This window comes from Puma concolor, chromosome A3 (genome assembly GCF_028749965.1).
Source record: "Puma concolor isolate L17-30 chromosome A3, mPumCon1.1.hap2, whole genome shotgun sequence".
In the NCBI taxonomy this organism is placed as follows: Eukaryota; Metazoa; Chordata; class Mammalia; order Carnivora; family Felidae; genus Puma; species Puma concolor.
The window spans coordinates 8,417,098-8,442,215 of NC_141669.1; the positions used below are offsets into that span (position 1 = coordinate 8,417,098).

The 25,118-nt window shown below is 37.5% G+C and overlaps 1 protein-coding gene across 6 annotated transcripts in view; it reads right to left on the bottom strand.

The window, feature by feature from the left end:
- Positions 1-25,118, bottom strand: part of ROCK2 (Rho associated coiled-coil containing protein kinase 2) — a 141,314-nt gene that overhangs the window by 48,264 nt on the left and 67,932 nt on the right. For all 6 annotated transcript variants that reach the window (XM_086700027.1, XM_086700026.1, XM_086700028.1 and 3 more), the window contains exons 4-5: positions 20,118-20,255; positions 7,728-7,988 (exon numbers count right to left, since the gene is read on the bottom strand). In XM_086700027.1, the coding sequence (XP_086556153.1) occupies positions 7,728-7,988; positions 20,118-20,255 (399 nt within the window). The remainder of the gene's footprint in view (positions 1-7,727; positions 7,989-20,117; positions 20,256-25,118) is intronic.

Here is a 25,118-nt window from a genome sequence, read left to right on the forward strand (position 1 = left end):
AGTAGGCCCTGCACTATCAGCCCGGGTGGAACCTGAGGCAGGGCTCAATTCCACAAACTGTGAGATCATGACCTCAGCCAAAATCAAAAGTTGGCCACCCAACCGAATCACTCAGGTGCCCCAGAAATTAGACTTAAAAAAAAATTAGTTAGCATTCAAAGGTTTAGAGGAAGGAGAGGAAAGGGTAAGACACAAAAGTAACTGGCATAAAGTTAGGCTGTAAAGGCTTGGGAAAGTCAGGCTTGAAAGGAGGGCCCACGACACGACAGCTAGGGCAGAAAAAGAGCAAAAGTAAAGAAACAAGAATGACGTCGTATAAAGCAAATTCAAGAAATGCAGTAAAGTCCCAATCAGCGAACAGTAAAGCTTCACAACAATGAAGACAGGAAAGGTAAGATGGAGACCAAGTTTAACAATCACTTGCAGAATACTTTCACAGGACTAAAGAACTGAGTTAATAGCACTCTGCTTTTGGAAAAATATTCCAACCATAGTTTCTGACCAGCATATTGGAGGTTGAAATTTTTTTTAAAAAACATTTGGGAGGGGCGCCTGGGTGGCGCAGTCGGTTAAGCGTCCGACTTCAGCCAGGTCGCGATCTCGCGGTCCGTGAGTTCGAGCCCCGCGTCGGGCTCTGGGCTGATGGCTCAGAGCCTGGAGCCTGTTTCCGATTCTGTGTCTCCCTCTCTCTCTGCCCCTCCCCCGTTCATGCTCTGTCTCTCTCTGTCCCAAAAATAAAATAAACGTTGAAAAAAAAAAATTTAAAAAACATTTGGGAAAGATATTTTAAAATTATCTCCTGGAGAAGTTCTCATATTATATGAGCACAGAATACACATTTATGACAAGTCTCTTAACGTATTCTGAAGAAATACAGGAAGGACACACCAGAAACTAAAAAGACCTGGTTTACCTATGGGGTGGTGGGTGAGAGAACAGGGTGGAAAGAAGGAAGTATGGGAGTGGGTAGTAGGAGTAAGGAGGCAGGGATCCTTCTCTGAGCATGCAGTTGTACAGTTTTAATCTTAAAACCAGGGAAATGTTTCACACATCTTAAAAACTATAAATAAACAATATCAACCAGGATGTGTGTGAGGGAGGTACACTAAATGGAATACATATAGTAAGAAATGAACCTGTTTTGTACATTAACAACATAACCACAATAAATGGGGTAAGGATAAAAGAAATGACCTAAGTAACTTTGGAAAACAGTATCTTTAACGTATGCTATAAGGCTAAACACAAAAGGAACTGCACAAAAAATAATACATTCTAATTAATAAATCTGTTTGTCACAGAGGTAGGAATTGGTAATTCTGAAATAATTTTAAGTGTATCCTAGAGGTGAACAAGTAGGTAAATATAGTGTAGACAATGAGAGCCAGGTTTCTCATTGACTGAAAAAGCAATTATCAAACAGAAAGGAGGAGGATGCGAATGAACCCTGCGGTGTAGGACAAGAATCAGAATTATCAGTATGAACTCAGAACTTTTAGTAGCCTATATATACAGACCCATAAGTACAGAATTAAATATGAATGTGTATGCATGTGGATTAGCACATATAGTCTATTTGGTATACACGTGTCTGCTGACCAGGCCTAGAAATAATGACACTCCAGGGGCAAGAAGCACATCGAGTGCCCAAATACTGATTTCTAAATACCATTCTTTTTGTTGTTAAGTTTTATTTATTTATTTTGAGAGAGAGCGTGGGGTAGAGGAGGGGCAGAGAAGGAGAAAGAGAGAATCGCCAGCAGGGTTTGCACTGCCAGCAGACAGCCCGACATGGGGCTCGAACCCACGAACTGCGAGATCGTGACCTGAGCCGAAACCAAGAGTCAGACAATCGACTGACTGAGCCACCCAGCCGCCCCTCTAAATCCCATTCTTGAATAAAAGAAATCTGAGCTTCTTAGAGAAGCAGCTGATTCCAGAGCTGGGACAGAGAAAATACAAGACAAGTCTTCGACTTACACTGCCAAAAAAGAAGAAAATGCTCCAAAAAGGAGGTGTGTCCAAAGGACATAGGAGTAACCTGAGGAGCTTTTGCAAGATAAGAAAACTCTGGAGTGAGTTTCAAGGTATGAGTAGGAATCTGCCAAGTAAACTGTATTCAACATCATATATGAAGGCCAGGAATCATGAAATTATCGATTTCATGGCATAAAAAACAACTAAACGTAATTTAAGACCCCTGAACCATAAGGTACAAAAGGTCAAATGATAGAGAATGAGGGTGAAAAGTGGAAGGGATCATGTCATCATAAGAAGCTTTGTATGATGGGGCGCGTGGGTGGCTCAATCAGTTAAGCATCCGACTTCGGCTCAGGTCATAATCTCACAGTTTGAGTTCAAGCCCCACATTGGGCTCTGTGCTGACAGCTTGGAGCCCAGAGCCTGCTTCAGATTCTATGTCTTCTTCTCTCTCTGTCCCTCCCCAATTGGTTCTCTATGTCTCTCAAAAAATAAACATTAAAAAAAAATTTTTTTTAAAGAGAAAGAGAGAAAGAAAGAAAGAAAGAAAGAAAGAAAGAAAGAAAGAAGCTTCATAGGACAAGCTAAGGAGTTTGAACTTTATTCAGTAGATGACAGAAATCTAAGCAGGAGAGCAACATAAACGGGTATGTATTTTCAAAAACTTCCTCAAAAATACTTTAAATAGATCAGATTAAATGGTTGCTAAAATATATCTGGCATTTTATAATGGATAAAATACCATAAATGGGGAGATTTACTAAAAACACAAAATCAGTCCATCACAAATCATGAGGTTGGTCCAGGAAACTATTCTTAAATGCTTCCTGTAATGGGGCACCTGGGTGGCTCAGTCGAGTGAGCATCTGACTCGGTTTCAGCTCAGGTCATGATCTAACGTTTCTTGGGTTCGAGCCCTGCCATCAGGCTCTGTGCTGACAGCAGGGAGCCTACATGGGAATCTCTGTCTTCCTCTCTCTCTCCCAGTCCCTTCCCCACTCACATGCTATCTCTCTCAAAAATAAATAGACATCTATGGGGCGCCTGGGTGGCTCAGTCAGTTGAGCGTCTGACTTCGGCTCAGGTCATGATCTTGCTGGGTTTGTGGGTTCGAGGCCCGCGTCAAGCTCTGTGCTAACAGCTCAGAGCCTGGAGCCTCCTTCAGATTCTGTGTCTTCTCCTCTCTCTGCCCTTCCCATGCTCATGCCGTCTCTCAATAATAAACATTAAAACAAAAAAACCAGACATTTAAAAAAAAATAATAAATGCTTCCTGTGAAAGTGGGAAAACTTGTAAATGGCGTTCTTAATTATCAGACACATTAAGGCCTCAGCTTGACTGCTACATAGGCAGGAGTCTATTTGCTTCATTTTAATAATTAAAAATGAGTACTTGCACCAGGAGCTCCTTTCTCAAATAGGCGCATCCCCTGCCTCATAACCTTGGGCTAGCGGAAAGTCCTACTTCTTCTTGTGTTCTATCTAGAAGCAGCCCACTGGTTTGGAAGCCCATCTCCATTTGCACTACACAGCGCCCAAGGCACAAAGAGCTGCCTGTTATTCCACTTATCTCCTGGGGTACCAATTACTACTTTCATTCGGGCTCTAGTTACAGAGCTGCATAGCTTTTGAATGGTCTATCCCGACCGCGTCCAAAAACCTGTTCTTCTTCATGTATAATTTTGCAGAAAATAGGGTTTTTTCAGAAACCCAAGCAGAGACACCTCCATTTTTAAAAACTGATGTCATTTCTAGAAGGGTTAAGAACAGTAACAATTTGCCAATTAGCTTTTAAAGAAGTATAGCCTCAATTTAATCAAATAGTATACACTAGAATATTCAGGGTTATAATTTTACATTATTCCTAGGTAATTTAAAACACTAATGTAAAATGTGCCTTAGAAGCTGGTAAAGTGGCTATGAAGTGCCTAATGACGAGCAAAGAAGAAACTCAATTTACCCAACACGGCAGGTAATTTCAATAGCAGTACTTCTCGGCTATCATGGAGATACACCTAGATATAAATATAGTACGCTGGGGCATTCACGTACATCTACATATTTTTTCCAGAGAGAAGAAGAATAACAGCCTCAAAAAAACCCTGTATTAACCACAGTTTATTAATGAGCGAACTTAATGAGATATACCATTACTGTTAATGAACTGTGACAGTAACAAATTAGTCTAGTCCTTGTATAATTTTTAGTTGTATTTTATTTTTGCATTTATCCACGGCATATTGTTTCCTATGATGCCAGAAGAGCTAAAAAATAATTTGAGAATCTCGTCAATATTGTAGTAAAGGGTTGGCAAACTTTCCTTTAAAGGGCCAGTAAATATTTTAGATTTTGTGGCCACACAGGATCTCTATCTACTACTTTCTCTTTTTTTTTTTTAACGATCTTTTAAAACCGGACAAACCGTTTTTAGTACAAGACAGGCCACAGGCCAGACCTGACCCACACCCCAGGGTGCTGATCCCATCCACAGACAAGCAGATGAAAGAGAATGAAGCCAGGAGCGCCTCTAACAGCTTTGAGGCCATAATGAGAATCAAACAGAGGCAGATAAAGTGATGAACCTGAAATATGCAACAGCACTATTTACATTAACAGCTAAAATAACAAGATTATGAATTCTATGTACTAGAGTTTTTAATAAAAAACTCCTTTGTTCTTCAACATACATAGTTGTTCTCATCATTATTATTACTTGAGGCATGGAAGTTTGGGGTAAAACAAACAACATTTTTAAACTTCAATATTTAAAAAATACCTATTTCACTACATGGAAAATAAGAATTTCTGTTCGAAAGACACAAACGGGTAGCTGACCGGAAGATCTGTGGAATCACTGTCGAGATTACATAAGGGATTCTTCACTTCAACAAGTTGCTTTTAAAAGAGTCAAAAGACACACACAAGTAATTCAAGAGATAAACGACTGGCAATTACATGCAGAAAAGTTTGCTATCATTAGTTATGAAAGAAATGCAATTTCTTTTTTAAGCTACTACCTTACACCCATGGAACTGGTAAGAGTTAGAGAGTGATTAATAGGAAGGGGGAGTGATGACACGGAGACAGAGTTGCTAATGCACTACTAGCAGGGGCTGTAACAATCATAGCCATTCCAGAGGTCAGGTAGTTCGTACTTTACGTATCCTCTGAGTCAGCAGTCCCACCTCTAGGTATGTATTAGAGGAAACCCTTGTCAGAATACACATGGGCCACACCTAAAGATGTTCAACATCTAAGTTTAACTAGGCTCAACATACCACTGTTGGTGGCAGGGGAATGGATGTGGCCTAGGAATCCAACATAAGGGGGAATAAGTAAAATTAACAGATAGACCCTACGGAATACTAAGAAGCAATGAGCTAATTTACATATATTAGAAAAGATATAAAACAGTGTTGAGTGAACAAAGTTTAAAAAAATGACATTCATGCCATGATACCATTTATACATATGTACATCGTATCACTAGCATGCAAGAACTTATAGTAAACACATGACACTGGTTGTTTATCAGGGAAAGAGAGAATAAGACTGAAACAGAAAGGGGGAAAACATTATAAAATAAAAACAAGATGAAGTCTTTCTGTTGACTACTAACAACAATAAGCGATGAACCAAGGATTATAATTAGCTCAGGTATATGTACCTGACTTAAAAAATAGTACATAATTATATACCACATCTTATTTTGTCTTACTAAGAGACAATTTAAGATATTTAAATTGCTAAATTTAGGGGCGCCTGGGTGGCGCAGTCGGTTAAGCGTCCGGCTTCAGCCAGGTCACGATCTCGTGGTCCGTGAGTTCGAGCCCCGCGTCAGGCTCTGGGCTGATGGCTCAGAGCCTGGAGCCTGTTTCCGATTCTGTGTCTCCCTCTCTCTCTGCCCCTCCCCCGTTCATGCTCTGTCTCTCTCTGTCCCAAAAATAAATAAAAAACATTGAAAAAAAATTTTTTTAAATAAATTGCTAAATTTAGTATTCACTTACATGCTTGTAAGATTATGCTATAAATACCATATTCTGTCCTGTTCCTCACACTCTCACACTCTATATACCCCTCTTTCCTTAGTCATTTTCATGTGACGTGACTTATTTCTCTACACCCTCCCAAAAGTTTTTGGTTTAATTAAAATCAGAATACACTCATGGAAGTTCAACACATAAACACATAAACATCACTCACTTTGTACAACAGACATAAAAAAGTTTAGCATCCTATTAGAAATTATTTTATACTTTATTTTCATTGAAGATAATTTTTACTATTAACCATTTCATACTATTTACTATTCACCATTTCATACCACAAGAGGGAGCTCTGGGGACAAATGCTCCATCTATTAAACACGGACTCATGAATGCAGAACATGGACACAAGGACAAAATCCAGGAAGAAGACCAAAGGAGAAAGGAATGTTAAGTATTAGTTGAGTAGACAGGACATACAAACCTAGATACGTGAAAATGGCCTATGAAACACAGCACAAATTCTAAATAAGTGAGAACATTAGGAAAGTGATCCATCAGGTTAGGATTTTAATAAGGAAGACTTTCTAAATGAGGTAAAATCTGAGCTGAGCTCGGGACATTACAGATCGCTGATGGGGGCAGTATGATCTATAGAAGTGAATGTCACACAGGTGGCATGAGTAAGAGGCAAAGAGAAGGAAAATCAGCTTACTTCAAAATAAATATCTTTATAAGATATTCTTTTTTTCTTTGATAAAGTATTCTGGTTATGAAATATGAATAGCTATACAGGCATACTGGAAGGTTATAAACACCATACAAAAGATGGCATCCGGTTTGCTGTCAATTTACATTAACATTTAGAAAGTCTGATGGATGTAAGTCACCCCCCAAGATCCAATAGGGAAACTAAAAAACAAAACAGGAATTATACGGTACACTTATAGAGAAAAAGAGATAAATTTTACAACAGGAATAAATCAACATAATCAGCTATGACGTTAACACTACTGAATCTATTGATCAAAATGTGAATTGTTTACCAGGTAAAGTACACAACAGATGATGTCCCCAAATTTATTCACTGTGGTTGACGCAGACAGGGTTAGCAGGTGATAGGATCATAAACTTCTTACCTTAGCTTTTTTTTTTAAAGGAAAAATACAGAAATAGTAATGGTGATGGAAATACCCATGTACCTTAATTTATATTGTGTGTCTTATTTCTTCACCTGGATCATTTTACACATGCAGTAGTTTTGATTGGTAGCAACTGCTTATCAACATTCTATGAGGAAGATGCCTAAAGTTATTTGCATTCTTATTTCTCTTATATTCACCAAATCCAATGCTACATAATTATAAATAAAGCACTCTGTAACAAGATGATCAGTTAAAAAAAGTTTTGTTTCAGTCACTACACAGTTAGCAAAACTAAATTTATCTTTGCTCAAAAAAAATAAAGATTTGAAGTTTTATTTTTGTTTTTAAAAAGTAGCATTTTGGGGGGAGCCTGGTGGCTCAGTCAGTTCAGCGTCTGACTTTGTTTCAGGTCATAATCTCGTGGTCCATGAGTTCAAGCCCCATGTCGGGCTCTGTGCTGACAGCTCAGAGCCTGGAGCCTGCTTCGGATTCTGTGTCTCCCCCTCTCTCTGCTGCTCCCCAGCTCATGCTCTGTCTCTCTCTCTCTCTCAAAAATAAATAAAGATTAAAAAAAATTGCTTTTTAAAGTAGCATTTTTTTACTTGCTTATTACTTACTTCATCCATCTTCATACATGTGCCAAAATCTGCTAACTTTAGATGTCCATGTTTATCCAAGAGCATGTTGTCAGGCTTTACATCTCTGTGAATGAGACCCATGGAGTGTATGGCATCCAGAGCAAGAACAACTTCAGCAGTATAAAATTTGGCCCACTTTTCAGGGACATCATAGTTACTCATAAGGTTTACAAGATCTCCACCAGGCATGTACTCCATTACCATGTACAGATACTTATCATCTTGAAAAGCACAAAAGAGCTGGAAAACAAAATGGGAAGGAAAAAACATTTTTTTAGAAAAAAGAAAACCAAAAGCTTAATAGGAACAAAACCCAAAAGTATCATTACTGCTGAAAAAGGCAAATTATTTTACAACCAAGAGAGTTTAATTCTATGAAATCTTTGATTTTAGATTTGGACATCTTTAATGGAAAAGGAAGTATCAGACAAAGCTTTTTATATGGTTATCTTCCTCATGCTTATTGACAAGAAATACATAAATGAGTCATTTTCCCTCTTAGAGAATACAAAAATCTATTTAAATAGAAATATTTTAAAAGAGGGGCGCCTGGGTGGCTCAGTCGGGCAAGCGTCCGCCTTGGGCTCAGGTCGCGATCTTGCAATCCATGAGTTCGGGCCCTGCATCAAGCTCTGTGCTGACGCAGAGCCTGGAGCCTGCCTCAGACTCACTCTCACTCTCTCTCTCTCTCTCTCTCTGTCCCTCCTTGCTCATGCTCTCTCTCGCAAAAATAAACAAACATTAAAAAAAAGAAAAGAAATATTTTTAAAAGAGAAACAGTAAAAATGAGGAACATAAAAGGTAAAAAAAAAAAAAAAAACCCAAAGAATTCATAATTAAAAAAAAACAGCTTTCTGAAAACAAAACAAGTTACTGCACCTAATTCACAGAGAAGAAAGCTGAGGAAGATAGAGGCAGTTGAGAAAAACCTTTGAGATACCACATTCGATGGACAGAAGAAGAGGGAGTAAGCACCACACCGCTGGAAAAGAGCGAGTCCCTGGTAGCCACAGTTAAAACAGGGCCTTCTCCTCTCCTATTCTCCACGATTTGCTCCTAAGCAGCATATGGCAGGTGCTACCAGCACCTAGACTAGAGCAGTGGCAGTGGGACCAGAGATATTACACCTAGCTAGGTTGCTACTGACCCCCCCAGAGAGACAGGAATCACAAATTCAGAAGAAAAGTTATTTGTATATTCCACCCACGTCCCACCCCACCCCCACAGAAGCAAGCAACGCAAACAGAAAAGGTTTCCATAAATAGGGAAAAACTAGAACCGAAGCAATAACTCATGCTCAAAGTAAAGAAAAAGAATTCCTACAGATCAATTATTTCAAACAAACAAACAACGTAATGGGAAAATGAGGAGACTTAAGCACGCATAAGAAGATACTCACATAAGAAGATATTCAAAGACGAAAAGGCATGAAATTTCATTAAAGAAAGGTAAATTTAAATCACTGTGAAAGAAACGCCACTTCACAAGCACAAAAATGATCAACTTTTAAAAGTGACAATACCAAGTGCTGGCAAGGACAAAGGGAACTTAGAAACTAAACCTCTATAATCACATTGAAAAAAAAGCTATTGGGGTGCCTGGGTGGCGCAGTCGGTTAAGCGTCCGACTTCAGCCAGGTCACGATCTTGCGGTCCGGGAGTTCGAGCCCCGCGTCGGGCTCTGGGCTGATGGCTCAGAGCCTGGAGCCTGTTTCCGATTCTGTGCCTCCCTCTCTCTGTGCCCCTCCCCCGTTCATGCTCTGTCTCTCTCTGTCCCAAAAATAAACAAACAAACAAACAAAAAAAACGTTGAAAAAAAAGCTATTATCACCTACTAAGATAGACTACAGGTACCCAAAAATGCCACTCCTAGGAATAAACGCAGCAGAATTAAGTACAAGAACATTTACAGGGCACCTGGGTGGCTCAGTTGGTTAAGCGTCCGACTTCGGGTCAGGTCATGATCTCACAGTTCGTGAGTTCAGGCCCCGCATCGGGCTCTGTGCTGACAGCTCAGAGCCTAGAGCCTGCTTCTGATTCCGTGTCTCCCTCCCCTCAGCTCCTCCCCTGCTCACACTCTGTCTCTCTCTCAAAAATAAATAAAGATTAAAAAAAAGAAATTAAAAAGAAGAAACATTTACACTACTTGTAACAAATAACATTTTGAAATATACCAATAAATTATGATATATACATGCAATGGAATAAAACACAGCAATGAAATTAATAAACTGTAGCAATCTAGATTAGATAACTCTTTCCAACATAATGCTGAACAAAAAAGCTAGATACAAAAGAGATATTCAGCGATTTCGCTTATATAAAGTTCAAAAAACAGGAAAACTAAAGATCATGGGTGCTTGTTTAGGTGATACACGAGAAGGAAAAGCAAGGAAATGATTACTAATAAAGTCAGAAGAGTGGTTATTTTCGGCGGAACACATGGAGGTAGTGATTAGGAAAGAGTGCAAGAGAACTTCTGGAATTCTGGCAATGTTTATTTTTTGACCTGAGTAGTAAATATATGGGTGTTTGCTTTGTGATAAATCCTGTTGTTTGTTTTATATATTTCTCGGTGTCTGTTTTATATATTTCTCGGTGTAGGTCACAAATAAAATCTTTTTTTTTTTTTTTTGTTTTAAAGTATGACATGGGGCACCTGGGTGGTTTAGCCGGTTAAGCGTACAACTTTGGCTCACAGTTCGTGGGTTCGAATCCCACATCAGGCTCTGTTCTGACAGCTCGGAGCCTGGAGCCTGCTTCAGATTCTATGTCTCCCTCCCTCCCCCTGCTTGTGCTCTTTCTCCCAAAAATAAACATGAAGAAAAAAATTTTTAAGACAAAAAAAATATTTTAAAGTATGACAAAATTAAAGCAGGACTCAAAAGGAAATTTATAACTTCAAATGCATTTATAGGTATTTCTCCTTATCCTTTCAATATGCATTAATCACACAGGTCTCTGCACTGTAAAGTAAGGACAATAAAAATTAGGCAGATAAAGAAACTAGAAAAGAACAACATACATCTAAAGAAAACTGGAGCTATGGAATTTTTTTAAAGCAGTAAATAATTACAAAAAAAAAAAGTAAGGGTGTTATTTTGTAAATAAAACAAACAAAAAAAAAACGTTAAGACTAAAAAATGTACATATACTCTATTCAATACCAAAGTGGAAAAGAAGACGGATACCGTCACAGAAAATATAAACTGACAAGAGGTAAAATAAAAACCTGAATTAGTCAAAAATCACATGAGAAAAATAAAAAGGATGATAAAAGATCTAGTTGGGAAGAAGGAAAGGAGGGATTGAGTACAGAAAAAACATCCGAGTTTTAGGACAGCAAGCGCTCTCTCAGAAGAAAGGGAGAAAAGATTGGGTAGGAGAGCAAAAAGTCTTTCAAGAATTCTTGTAATTTTTTAGTACTTCAAAATTAAAAGATTAAAATTAGCTATGGAAAAATGTTAAAATTTTCTAAACATTTGTAAGACCAAAACCAAAGAATGCTTCCAGATGGCTTATCAGGCAAGCAAGAAAAGCCATTTACCAATAGCGAATTAATTAAGTTGTGTTTCATTGCATCCGCAGAAGAAATGTGTCCAGCGGAAATCAACTCAAGGCTATCAGTCTTTCAACAATAGTTGCTCAAGGAGTTCAGGACACTGGGGGCAATATCAGTAGTCCATTAAAAAACAAGGTAAATGATTTTGAGTGGTTTTTCTCAGCTCTTGGTGAGTCAACAGATGTTGCTGATACTATGCAGCTGTTAACCATTTATTGGAGGAGTAAGTGCCAAATTTGAAGTAACGAATTAGCCTCTATAAACAGTCTGCATAGGTCAACTACAGGCAAAAATATTTTCGAAGAAGCTGAGAAAACACTAATTCAGTACAAACTGAAGTAGGTGTGTTAACAAAAGACGGTGGTAAAAATATATGTGGAGCAGAAAAGGTTTTCATTGGACAAATTTGCAAAGCTTGTGAAAATGTATGACATTGAAGTCTGTAGTTAGTCTCTGTAATACTCATCTTATATAAGAACTCAGTGGAAAATACATTTGAATCTCATGTAATAAATGAATACTATTAATGGTTGTTATTTGCTCTTTGTGGACTTAACCATCTTCATCTGTTTTTGTCAGAAATAGAAGATGTGTATCCTGACTCACTTTCCATACAGCAGTTCAATCAACGGCTTAGCACTGGGAAAGTTTTATTGCAATGATCTGAGCTTAGAGCTGAAACTGAAATTTTTCTCATCAAGACCATCCTCAACTACTATTACTGAACACTCAATAGCATGGAAATTAGCTTTAGGTGCAGCCTTAATAATGTTTCGTAATTAATACAACCTAAAATGACAAGGTAAAATAGGGCTTATATACAAAACTTAAACTTTTGATGACAGCTAACATCAAGCCCCTTTTTGTACTTCCCATTGCTATCAAAATCAAAACAAGAAGTGAGCTCTCCACTCAAGTGCACAAATTTGCAAGGGATGTATTTTCTGAGCTCAAACTACATTCTCACAGTTCCAACAGTATTTTTTTTTCTTTTTGCTGTTTCATGTTTCAAAATCCATTTAAACTCTGTAATTGAGAAGCTTCTACCCAATCTGCAGTTGGAAGTAACTAACCTGCAGTGTGATGACATTGTTACAATGTAAATATCAAGATAAGAATTTAACAGAATTCTATAAACATCTTCCAAGTGATAAATATGCTCAATCAGAATCCTCTGCTCGAGGTCAACATCAAGTCATAAATAAAGTATTGGCATATACTCTTAACAAGTGATGAAAATGGCACTTTACCTCTGTAGTCTTTCCCTAAAAACTCATAACCTGAATCTAAATAATGAGAAAAACATCAAATTCTAATAGAAGACTATCCTACGATATTAACTGATAAGTAATCCTTAAAGTTGTAAAGGTCATCAAAAACAAGGAAGTCTGAGAAATTCCCAGAGCCAAGAGGAGCCTAAGAAGATATGATAACTAAATGTAGTAACATACTATCTTGGATGGGATCCTGGACAGAAAAAGAGCACAGGTAAAAATTAAGAAAAACTGAATCAATTATGGACTTCAGTTAATATAATGTATCAATACTGGTTCATTATTTGTAACAAATGTACAAAACTATGATGTTAATAGAGGAAACATTACGGGGTGGGAGGGTGGTGGTATTATGAGAGCTCTCTACCATCTCCTCAAGTTTTTCTGTAAATGTAAAACTTTTTAAAAATAAATCCTATTAATAAATAAAAAAAATAAACCATATGCTGTTGGATAACAGTATCTGGCAGTACCTACCTGTGTGAAAAGGTATTTTCTAATAAAATATGTAAAAAATCTTATTACACATTAGCATTAATAGAACATCTACAAACATTGACTGTGAACCCCAATTCAACAAAATGTTATTGCCCCAGAAAATAAATTCACTCTTCTCCTTAACAGACTTGTATTTTTTTTTTTAATTTTTTTTCAACGTTTTTTATTTATTTTTGGGACAGAGAGAGACAGAGCATGAACGGGGGAGGGGCAGAGAGAGAGGGAGACACAGAATTGGAAACAGGCTCCAGGCTCTGAGCCATCAGCCCAGAGCCTGACGCGGGGCTCGAACTCACGGACCGCGAGATCGTGACCTGGCTGAAGTCGGATGCTTAACCGACTGCGCCACCCAGGCGCCCCAACAGACTTGTATTTTAAAAAATTGTACTTTTTATCACATTTTGAATTTCATCAACAATGTGTAGAAATGTGTTTTCTCATTATATAAACTATCAACGTAAAATCTTTGATTTGTGGTCATCTTGGGCCACAAAGTTTAAAATATGTACTAACTGCCCCTTTACAAAAAAAAAAAAAAATTGCCAATTTCTGGTGTGACTGAACCATGGTAAGACCGGCCATGGTTGGTAACTGTTGAGGCTGACTGAACAGTACACAGGGATTCAATATACCTTCTTTCTACTTTGGGGTACATTCGAAATTTATCATAATAAATTTTAAAAGCTAAAATATTTGTCATTAAATATACTGAAAATTTTTGCTTAAAAGATTTGCAAGCGGGGCGCTTGGGTGGCGCAGTCGGTTAAGTGTCCGACTTCAGCCAGGTCACGATCTCGCGGTCCGTGAGTTCGAGCCCCGCGTTGGGCTCTGGGCTGATGGCTCAGAGCCTGGAGCCTGTTTCCGATTCTGTGTCTCCCTCTCTGCCCCTCCCCCGTTGATGCTCTGTCTCTCGCTGTCCCAAAAATAAATAAACGTTGAAAAAAAAAAAATTAAAAAAAAAAAAAAAGATTTGCAAGCAAGGGGCACCTGGGTGGCTCAGTCCATTAAGTGCCCAACTTCAGCTCAGGTCATGATCTCGCAGTCAGTGAGTTCAAGCCCCACATCAGGCTCTGTGCTGACAGCTCAGAGCCTGGAGCCTGCTTCAGATTCCTGTCTCCCTCTCTCCCTGCCCCTCCCCCACCACTCAAAAATAAACATTAAAAAAAAAAAAAAGATTTGCAAGTAAGTTCAATTCAGCCTCAGGGAATGAAGAGTTTCTTTTTTATATAACTGTACCAAAGCTCAGAAAAAAGCGGTATGTTTCTCAACTATTAGGGTAGTCTCACCATGATACGAAAACCAGTCAAGAAAGCCCATGTGTTTTTTTTTTTCTATGAATATAATTTATTGTCAAATTGGCTTTTACATACAACAACCAGTGCTCATCCTGCCCTCCTCAATGCCCATCACCCATTAAAAAAAAGCTTTGAGGGGCGCCTGGGTGGCGCAGTCGGTTAAGTGTCCGACTTCAGCCAGGTCACGATCTCGCGGTCCGTGAGTTCGAGCCCCGCGTCGGGCTCTGGGCTGATGGCTCAGAGCCTGGAGCCTGTTTCCGATTCTGTGTCTCCCTCTCTCTCTGCCCCTTCCCCGTTCATGCTCTGTCTCTCTCTGTCCCAAAAAAATAAATAAACGTTGAAAAGAAAAAAAAATTAAAAAAAAAAAAATTATAAAAAAAAAAAAAGAAAGAAAAAAAAAGCTTTGAATTAAATCAAAGGTCAAATGTCACTTATACACACAAACAATTCCTTAAAATATTAGTAAATCAAATTCAGTACTCTATTCAGAATACAAAATTACAGCAAGTGGCATTTTCTTTACATTTTATAGTACCTTGAAAAAAATTTAGTGTACTATAGTAACAGATTAAACAAAAAAAAACATCTTGAAAGCAGCTAAAGAAAACGTTTTTAAATACTTCAACATTATTCCTGATTAAAAAGTACTTGGTGAGCTAAGCACAAACGGACCAAATCCTTTACCAGCTTACTCAGAAAGCTTCAACAAACATCAGACTTAATCATGAATTTTAAAATAAAAAGATACGGATAAAAATTTCTACTAATTCAACACTATACTGAAAGACGGAACCAATGTTATTTTTTTGGCATTTTATAACGTCTACATTTTTAAAAACCAATTTTCTTATGCCTGAGTTTCTTCTGAACATATCTGATGGCAAACAGTTTACTGAAAAGCAAACTGTATACAGAGAGATATACTATCCTGTTATGGGAGGGCTTAATATTCCAAAATAATCCAAAGAACCAAAAATATCTATCAATTAAAGCAATGCAAGAAAAAACTGTAGTGTATTTTTTTAACAGAATGAAAGGCTAATTCTAACTTCATAGAGAAAAATGATTAAGAACTGCCACAAAAATATTATAAAAGGAAATCAATGAGAAGACGTGCCCTACCAGATACAACAATGTGATTTTAGTGCAGGAACAAATAACAAACCAAAATAACAGAACAGAGTCAAAAGAAATTCATGTGTATATGGTAATTTAGTCAATGATATAAAGGACATTTCATTTATTTCATGGGAAAAAGGCATTTCTACAAATGGTATTGGGCGTGGCTGCCCATTTGTGAAAATCTCACACATATAAAAAAATAAATTCCCGGTGACTCAGAAATAGACTCCCACTCCTCTCAAAATTAAAATATAAAAAGTTAGGGGCGTCTGGGTGGCTCAGCTGGTTAAGCTTCCGACTTCAGCTCAGGTCATGATCTCACAGTTGGTGGGTCCGAGCCTCGCGCTGGGCTCTCTGCTGACAGCTCAGAGCCTGGAGCCTGCTTCAGACTCTGGGTCCCCCCCTCTCTCTGCCCTTCTCCCACTTGTACTCTGTCTTTCTCTCTCCCTCTCAAAAATAAATAAACAGTAAAAATAAATTTTTTTAATAAAATCAAATATAAAAATTTAAAGAAAGTATAAAGGAATATTTTTATAAATTAAGGATGGGGAAGGTATTCCCCAGCAAAAATCAAAATACAGAATGCATAGATAATGACTACATTTGTGTTTAAAGATTCAATAAGCAACAGACAAGTAATAGTCCAAGAGAATATATTTCCAACATATATAACAAAGAATCATTATACAGGGTCCATTACCATTCTAATAAATCACTTTTATTTTTTTTAACGGTTTTTTAATTTTATTTTTGAGAGAGACAGAGACAGAGTGTGAGTGGGGGAAGGGCAGAGAGAGAGAAGAAGACAGAATCCGAAGCAGGCTCCAGGCTCTGAGCTGTCAGCACAGAGCTCGACACGGGGCTCGAACCCATGAACCACGAGATCATGACCTGAGACAAAGTCGGGTGCTTAACACTTAACCAACTGAGCCACCCAGGCACCCCATAAATCGATTTTAAAACAGCGAAACGACACAGAGAAAAATGGGATAAGCAATAAAGGAATACAAATTACTAACAAGCATAGGGAATATCTTGAACCTCATAATTAATCAAGGAAATGCAGCTTAACACAATAACATCTTTTTTTCTTGAGGATATGACTAATACAAACTTTAAATAACTACAATTTCCAGTATTGGCTAAAACGCAGTGAAATAAAAATGTTAAATAATTAGAGTAATATAAACTCATACAAACCTTTTTTTACACGGTAATTTGGCACCATCTACCAAAGTGTCAAATGTGCACACCATATGACCTAGCAAATCCAATGCCAGGGATCTAGTCTAAAGAAATATTCATCCATGTATTAAAAGATGGAGGTGTAAGCATGATTAATTCCACATCAAGGACAGAAAATGTACAAGATTGGTCTGGAACTTCCCACAATATCAGATAGCAAGCTATCAAAGACGGCTAAGTTTACAGCAAAAGGACTCAGGAACTGGGGTGTCTGGGTGGCTCAGTCGGTTGCACGTCTAACTTGAGCTCAGGTCATGATTTTGCGGTTCTTCAGTTTGAGCCCCACATTGCAGTCTATGCTGGACAGCTCAGAGGCTGGAGCCTACTTTGGATTCTTTGTCTCCCTCTCTCTCTCTGCCCTTCCCCGACTTGTGCTCTATGTCTGTATCTCTCTCAAAAATAAACACTAAAAAAAAATTTTTTTTAATAAAGAAAAGAAAGGAAAGGAAAAAAGAGGGGAGGGGAGGAGAGGGGGGAGAGGAGGGGAGGGGAGGGGAGGGGAGGGGGGAAGGGGAAGGGAAAGGGGAAGGGATGGAAAGGGATGGAAAGGGACGGAAAGGGACGGAAAGGGACGGAAAGGGACGGAAAGGGATGGAAAAGGACTCAGGAACCAACCTGAACAGGATATCATTTGCCAAAGGTGTCAAACTTTGAGCATCAATAAGATATTCAAAGGACTGAAACATCAAACAGGTTTTAAGACTGAGTTCAAACTGATACATCACCCCCAAAATTGTTCACCTTTAGAGAATAAAAGGAAACTAATCCTTTATTTTGAAAACTGGTAAATATAGGGAAAAAAATAAAGGATTTACCCTGTCCTTCCTGTCCTTCTCTACCCAGAATTATACTACTAGGTAACCAAATATTAAATGGGGGAATATTTTTCTTTATAGAACTATTCCAGTCAATATAGTAAAAAAAGAACGACTCGGAGGGTAAAAAAAAGGCATGACTGAATTGGAGCATCACCATTCTGAAATCCTTAACAAATTAACGGACCTAGGCATTAAGCACAAGTAGCTGGTAAAATAACAGAGAGAAACCAGACATTAGCCTAACAGAAAAAAAAAAAAACAAAACACTGCCCATGAAGTTGCCCTGCCACCCTCTCCAAAATCATACCTGATTCTGATCCTCTATATCCAATTACCAACTTACAAAGTTAAACTACACAAAGACAAAAGCAGCAAAATCCAGGTTTCTTCCACAAATAAACTGATGAGACAAAAGAAGAGGAGGGAAACCCTAGATTGAGAAACTTTAGAAGAGATACCTAAACTTAAATTTAAAAAAGCTAAAAGTAAACTGAAGTACTTAAGGGTACACACCTACTCAGCTGTATAAAACTATAAAGAAAAATAAGGAAGTGTTCACCATAAACATATGGACATTAGAAAAACAGCCAAAGAACACAGTAAACTGTATATAAGAGATGGCATTAAAAAGTCTTCTATGTCAGCAAGGGAGTAAGTTTCTTAAAATATGCCAATATTCCTCTATTAAATTCAAATCACACTAAGAATATATATTAAGAAATAGAGATGGGCCAAAAATAGATGGTGTATCATAATTTATATAAGAAAAATTCTTAAAGCCCTTTCCAACAAGAGTATAGTAACAAAGTATGGGGACCTTCATACAATTAAATATTGAATAGTCATGAAAAAATAAGCACTGAGACGTGGGAAATAATCTGCTAAAATTGATTACAGTATATGCTATGACCCATTCATTTTACTGCAAGGTAGGTTCCTAACAGAAATGTGTGAACATATGTACCAAAATCCATATGAAAGAGTTCATAACAGCACTAGTCACAACAGACAAAAAGTAAAAACGACCCAAGTGTCCATTAACTGATGAGTGAATAAAGTGTGGGATATCCACACAATTGATGATTATTCAGCCATAAAAAGAAACGGAGGGCTGACACATGCTATTCATGAATGAACATTAAAAACATTATGCTAAGTGAAAGAAGATATCACAAAAGACCACATACTGTATAATCTCATTTATACGAAACACCCAAAATGGGCAAATCACAGACCTAGAAAGCAGATTAGTGGTTGCCAGGAGTTAAGAGTCAGGGTGAATTGGGGAAAAACTGCCAATTGTTTCAGGGTTTCTTTCTGCGATACAAAAATGTTCTATAAATGTACTGAAACTCTGTAAATATATTGAAAATCACTGAATAATAAAATTAAATCAATAAACAGAAATAAGTCAGTCATTTTTACAAGGTTTCACACAAAATCACACATTTCAGACATATAATGGTACATGGAATATCCTTTATCATAGAGATAAACAAATGAAAGCCAGACTTATGTTACTTTTTCAATTGTACAATGTTTCACTACTGACTGGCGTCCACAGACCCATTAACTCTTTATCTCAATGAACATTTTATAAGGGTCCACTTAGCAAAATTAAAGATCAGAACTAGAAACGGCAATGATTCTGTTACTACGAAAGCAATTTAAAGCTAACAGTGGAATAATTTATTACCATCATTCCTTAAGTAAATTATTATGGTATACGATTTGCTACAAAAATTTTAGTTTTAGGTACACATACAAGAATTTCTATTCACTAGCTACAATAACAGAAATTAAGTGGAGAGAAAGCACTGAAGCTCAACACCGTTAAATAAGCAATAGTAACGAGCTTTTAATTACATTCTCGTTCACGTGGCAAATTTTTTACCCGCAAATTGCCTTCCACAAGCAAGGTATCAAACTCCCAAATCATTTAGCAAGCATTCTGAATAAGCATTCGTGCATACCTAATCTTACTCGGGATACTCGTTCAAAATGGTTGCAGAATTAGATGTTAATGTAAAAACATCTTTAGAGAAGCAAAGCTAATAAGGGATAAAATTGAAAAGGAGGCAAAATACAATTATAAATGCCTCACTTCACAAACAAGAGGCTGACTCAGGAAGCATAATGCTGTCGTACACAGTAGGTGATATATAAAGGACTCGGAGGATTTTCAAGATTTTTATTGTGGGAAGTTTTGGGTTTTTTTGAGACAGGCTGGTTCTTGTTCCTATTATGTAAATCGTGAGAAAGTGTAGGCAGGGAATAACGGCACACTGGTAACCGATCTAATTCTTCATAAAGGAATTTCTAAAAAGTTGCAAATAATACTTGATTTCACACACCAATTTAAGAATTACATGTCATGTCTATATGACATACTATTTAGGAACATTAAACAAGCATATCGAATCAGATCTTATTAAAAATGACAGCACTGTTACTATAGGAGTGAGATACAGGACTTTCAACATACAAAATCACATCTCATGGATAATAAGCACTTACAAAAAAAGGAAATAAACTTAGAAAAGTTTGTAGGCTTACCTGAACCACCCAGGGACTGTTGGCAAAGGCCATAATATCTCTCTCTTCCCAGAAAAAAGCAGAATCTGATCTTTTTATCATTTCAAACTTACTAAGAAGCTTCATAGCATAAACCTTCTGTGATGCCTTATGACGAACCTATAGATTTTTTAAAAACGCAAAAATAATTTTATGAGAGAAAGGTGAACAGATCATACTATTATTCTATTATTAAAGACTTTCAAAGAAAAAAATGGGGAATAATTCAGATAAAAGGAGTATAATTCACCAGAAAGGCATAAAAATTCTAAATATGTATGCATCTAATAAATAAGCTTTAAAATTCAGGAACCAAAAACTGACAGAACTAAAGAAAGAAACAGACAAATCCAAATCCATAAGTTGGAAATTTTAACATCCCCTCTCAATATTTGATATAATAAGTAAACAAAATATCACTATGGATATAAAGAAATTCACCCCAGAATGAACACTGCTTAATCAAAAGTCACGATTACAAAGGTTTTTGTATTAAGTTACATCACTTCTCATTTTAAAATATTTTAAAATTTGAAGAATCTTGACATATTTTAATTTTACATAAAAAGAATCCTATATGCAAAGGGTCAAATTTACGATGAGGGCCACACATTATATCTATCTTCCATATTAAATTACTAAACTGGAAACACAATTCCTTCTTTTTGAGAGTGTTAGGACATTTATAGAATGCTGAAAATAAACACATGTGAAAGCAATATGAAAACATGGGCGGTGGGCAGGGGATTAGGGCACAAAGGATCCTCGTCTGAAAACCAGAAATCCCTTCCATAGCAGATAGACCAGATTTTTAATTGATTTGTATCAGATTAGCAAACTATCTCAAAGCAAATTCCAACAACGCTGCTAAATGTTGCTTTAAAAAAAAAAAATGTTTACAATATTATTAGAGGAGTGTGGGCAACCTGGATGGCTTAATCGGTTAAGCATCCAACTCTTGATGTGGGCTCAGGTCATGATCCCGCATTTGGTGGGATCGAGCCCCACGTGTTGGGCTCTGAGCTGACAGTGTGGAGCCTGCTTGGGATTCTCTCCCTCTCTCTCTCTCTCTGACCCTCCCACACTCGCTGTCTCTCAAAAATAGGCAAATTAACATTTAAAAAATAAAATAAAAGATTATTAGAAAGAGATTGCTAAGGTACTCCTTCTATATTTATGTCACTCTTCAAATCTTCATTTATTCTAAGAACAAATCAGATTTTGAATGCTTCCTAACTTTATTAGAAAAAGTAATCCATTAAACATTAAGGGTCACGCAATCACTTTATACCATGATATTACTTATGCTGGACTTGTACCGTGACAAGAGTTTTAAAAATTTTGTAAAGCAAAGCTATGACCAGAAACTAAAACCTCTTTGTCAGCTGATAGAAAATAGTTAAATATTTGTAATGTTTTATACTGAACCAAAACAAACCAGGAACAAAAAGACCATTCATTCAAATACACAAAAATTTATACGACATAGGTATAATTCTCTGAAGATGAGAAACAGACTTATTCACTTTACTTTCGCCGATTCTTTATGCAAAACTATTCCCTCTCTGTGCTTCCACAGCACTTACAACAGTCTAGTTACGTGTCTGCTTCATAAACTCCTTTAGTCAGAGTATAAACTTTCATTTGTGGGGCTGCCTGGTGGTTGGCAAAATGCTGAATATGCAATTCAGCAAACTCAACAAAATTATATCTATTTCTATATGAAAGCTTTACATTTTCAAAAAAAAATTTAAGTGTTTATTTATTTTTTTTTTTAATTTTTTTTTCAATGTTTATTTATTTTTGCGACAGAGAGAGACAGAGCATGAACGGGGGAGGGGCAGAGAGAGAGGGAGACACAGAATCGGAAACAGGCTCCAGGCTCCGAGCCATCAGCCCAGAGCCTGACGCGGGGCTCGAACTCACGGACCGCGAGATCGTGACCTGGCTGAAGTCGGACGCTTAACCGACTGCGCCACCCAGGCGCCCCTAAGTGTTTATTTTTGAGAGAGGGAGAGAGAGAGAGAGACAGGGCACGAATGGGGGAGGGGCAGAGAAAGAGGGAAACTGAGAATCTGAAGCAGGCTCCAGGCTCTGAGCTGTCAGCAGAGCCCAGTGCGGGGCTCGAACTCACAAACTGCGAGATCACGCCCTGAGCCGAAGTCGGCCGCTTAACCAACTGAGCCACCCAGGCTATCCCTGAAAGCTATAAAATTTTTAATAAATAAAAACTATCTTGCTTAGATGCTCTAGTTAATGAGGCCTGAGTTTCATTTAAATTACTATGATAGAACACTTAACTGGCTCGTAACACAAGAGTCAGGAACCACCAGCTTGTAGCCTTTGACTTGATCTATAGAACAAACATTAAGAGGCAATAGTTGTATTCATGCCAAACAGCTATCTCATACTTTGAAAATTCATTAGCACTAGTATGACAGCGAACTACAATAAAGCGCTGTTACTTTAGGAAAGCTGGTTTCCACTGATCTTCCTTCTGAGGATGTCTCTTTCTGAAAGATTCTATTATAATCTCCCTCAGCATCTCTGTACACTCCCCTTTGTTCCTTCTCTATTCAATATGGATGGATAAACAGTCAGATATAGTAGCCATTCATTACCACACTGTACAGAGTACTGCTTAAAAGCAAGGATTTAGATGTCAACAAAACTTTGCAAAAATCCTAACTATTTGTGAACTATGTGGCCAACTTACTTAACCCCTCTAAGTTTCAATGACTGCATCTACGTAAGAATCTCACGGAACTGTTGCAAAGACAAAATGAGATTATGAATAGAAATACTTATTAGCACATAGAATATACTCTATAAAAATGTTATAAAAATGTTAGCTAACACTACTATGTTCACTCTATTATGAACCTTTACCTGACAGACAAAAAAATTGCTCTTATTCTAATGTTTCTATTTGTTAGAGAAATGATGTTTATATTCCTCATTTTCAATTTCAAAAGTACACAAGTACAAAAGCACTATCTAAATGATTCTCGCTCTCATGCACTTTCTCCCCCTTTCTCCCTCTATATAATATAAAACACACTAAAAACAGGTGAAAGAGTGAACACTGGTTTTATCTCAACTGATGGAATTCTAGGTGACTTCTATACTCTTATATTTGCTTATTTGTATCTTCTACAGCAAATATGTACTTCTTAAAAAAAAAACTTTTAGGTAGATGAAATATTCCTAAATGTACTAGAGACAAGACATGTTTGGAAAATCCTGAAATGGACCTAGATCTCATGGAACATTTGTGGACAAAAACTTTCAAAAGTCATTCTGTTTTGTTGTTTTTAAAATTTGTTTTATGTTTATTCATTTTTGAGAGACAGAGCATAAGTGGGGGAGAGGTAGAAAGAGAGAGGGAGACAGAATCTGAAGCAGGCTCCAGGCTCCAAGCTGTCAGTACAGAGCCCAGCATGGGTCTTGGACCCACGAACCGTGAGATCATGACCTGAGCTGAAGTCAGACGCTTAACCAACTGAGCCACCCAGGTGCCCCTCAAAAGCCATTCTTAACAAAATACCTCATTTGAGGTTTTCAAATTGATTTATTTTTATTTTTTTTTTATTTTTTATTTTTTTAGCGTTTATTTGTTATTGAGAGACAGAACATGAGCAAGGGAGGGGTAGAGAGATAGGGAGATGCAGAATCTGAAGCAGCTCCAGACTACTCTGAGCTGTCGGCACAGAGCCTGATGTGGGGCTCGAACTCACAGACCGCGAGATCATGACCTGAGCTGAAGTCGGTCGCTTAACCGACTGAGCCACTCAGGTGCCCCACAAATTGATTTTTAATATAAAAAAATTACAACTGGGGCTCCTGGGTGGCTCAGTCAGTTAAGTGTTCAACTCTTGATTTTGGCTAAGGTCATGATCTCGCAGTACATGGGTTCAAGCCCCACATCAGGCTCTGTACAGACAGTGCAAAGCTTGCCTGGGATTCTCTCTCCCTCAAAGTAAATAACAAACTTTAAAAATCTATATATCGAAAATTACACTAGATTATTTTAATAAGACAATCCAGTTTGACAGCCCTGGAGCAGTTAGTTTGTGTTGCTAAGGTTTCCACTAAAAATGCAAGAAGAGCGTCTTCATGCTTTTGTCTGGTCTGGTTGTGGCAGCCAAGACTGAATGAGGGAATACAGGAATCACAAAAACATGGAGGGAAGGAGATAATTCTTGCCAACTCAGAAATAACCTTGTAACCAGCAAATTCACTCCAAAAAAGGAAGTAAAAATTTGAGTTAACGTGACAAGTGTTAGAAAATCATTTCCCTTATACTCTTTCCTTCTGGTTGATTCTACTTTAAAAGCTTAGTTTAAACCAATTAAATTAAAAGCAAGCCAGTGGGAAGGGAAAAAAAGAAGATCCTCATCTCACATCTGCCTTGAGTCCCGTCACTGATCATCTGTATCCCTGAAGCACACTGGATCCCAGGAAGCCTCTCAGCCCAGGGATCATGAAAGATCACAATTAATTCACTTCAATAAACACTTTCTATGTTTCAGGTTCTGTGTTGTACAGGATATAAAAAGACAAGAAAAATCCAATCACAAATATGATCTGGCTGCACACACATATTGCTTACCAACGTCTACAGCCGAACTGACAAATGGCCACACGGTGAGGGCTCTCCCTTTTTCCTTGCTGTTCTACACACATTCTTCCTAAACTGTGTACTTGACTAAACATAATCTCTCCAGATTACAGGCAAACTATTTTCATATAAGTGGCTATGAGCCCCAGATGGGAATGCCAAAAGTATCTGAAAGATACGATTCCTACTCTCAAAACAACATATAAAAGGATTCAAAGAAACAAACATATAAACTACAGCACAAGGCATAATATGGTAAATTACGTAAATTTATGGAATTAAAAGATGCACAGGAAATATCACACTCAGATAAAGGGTAGGAAGAAGGAGAACAGGAAAAAGTTTTCTTTCAAAATGAACAC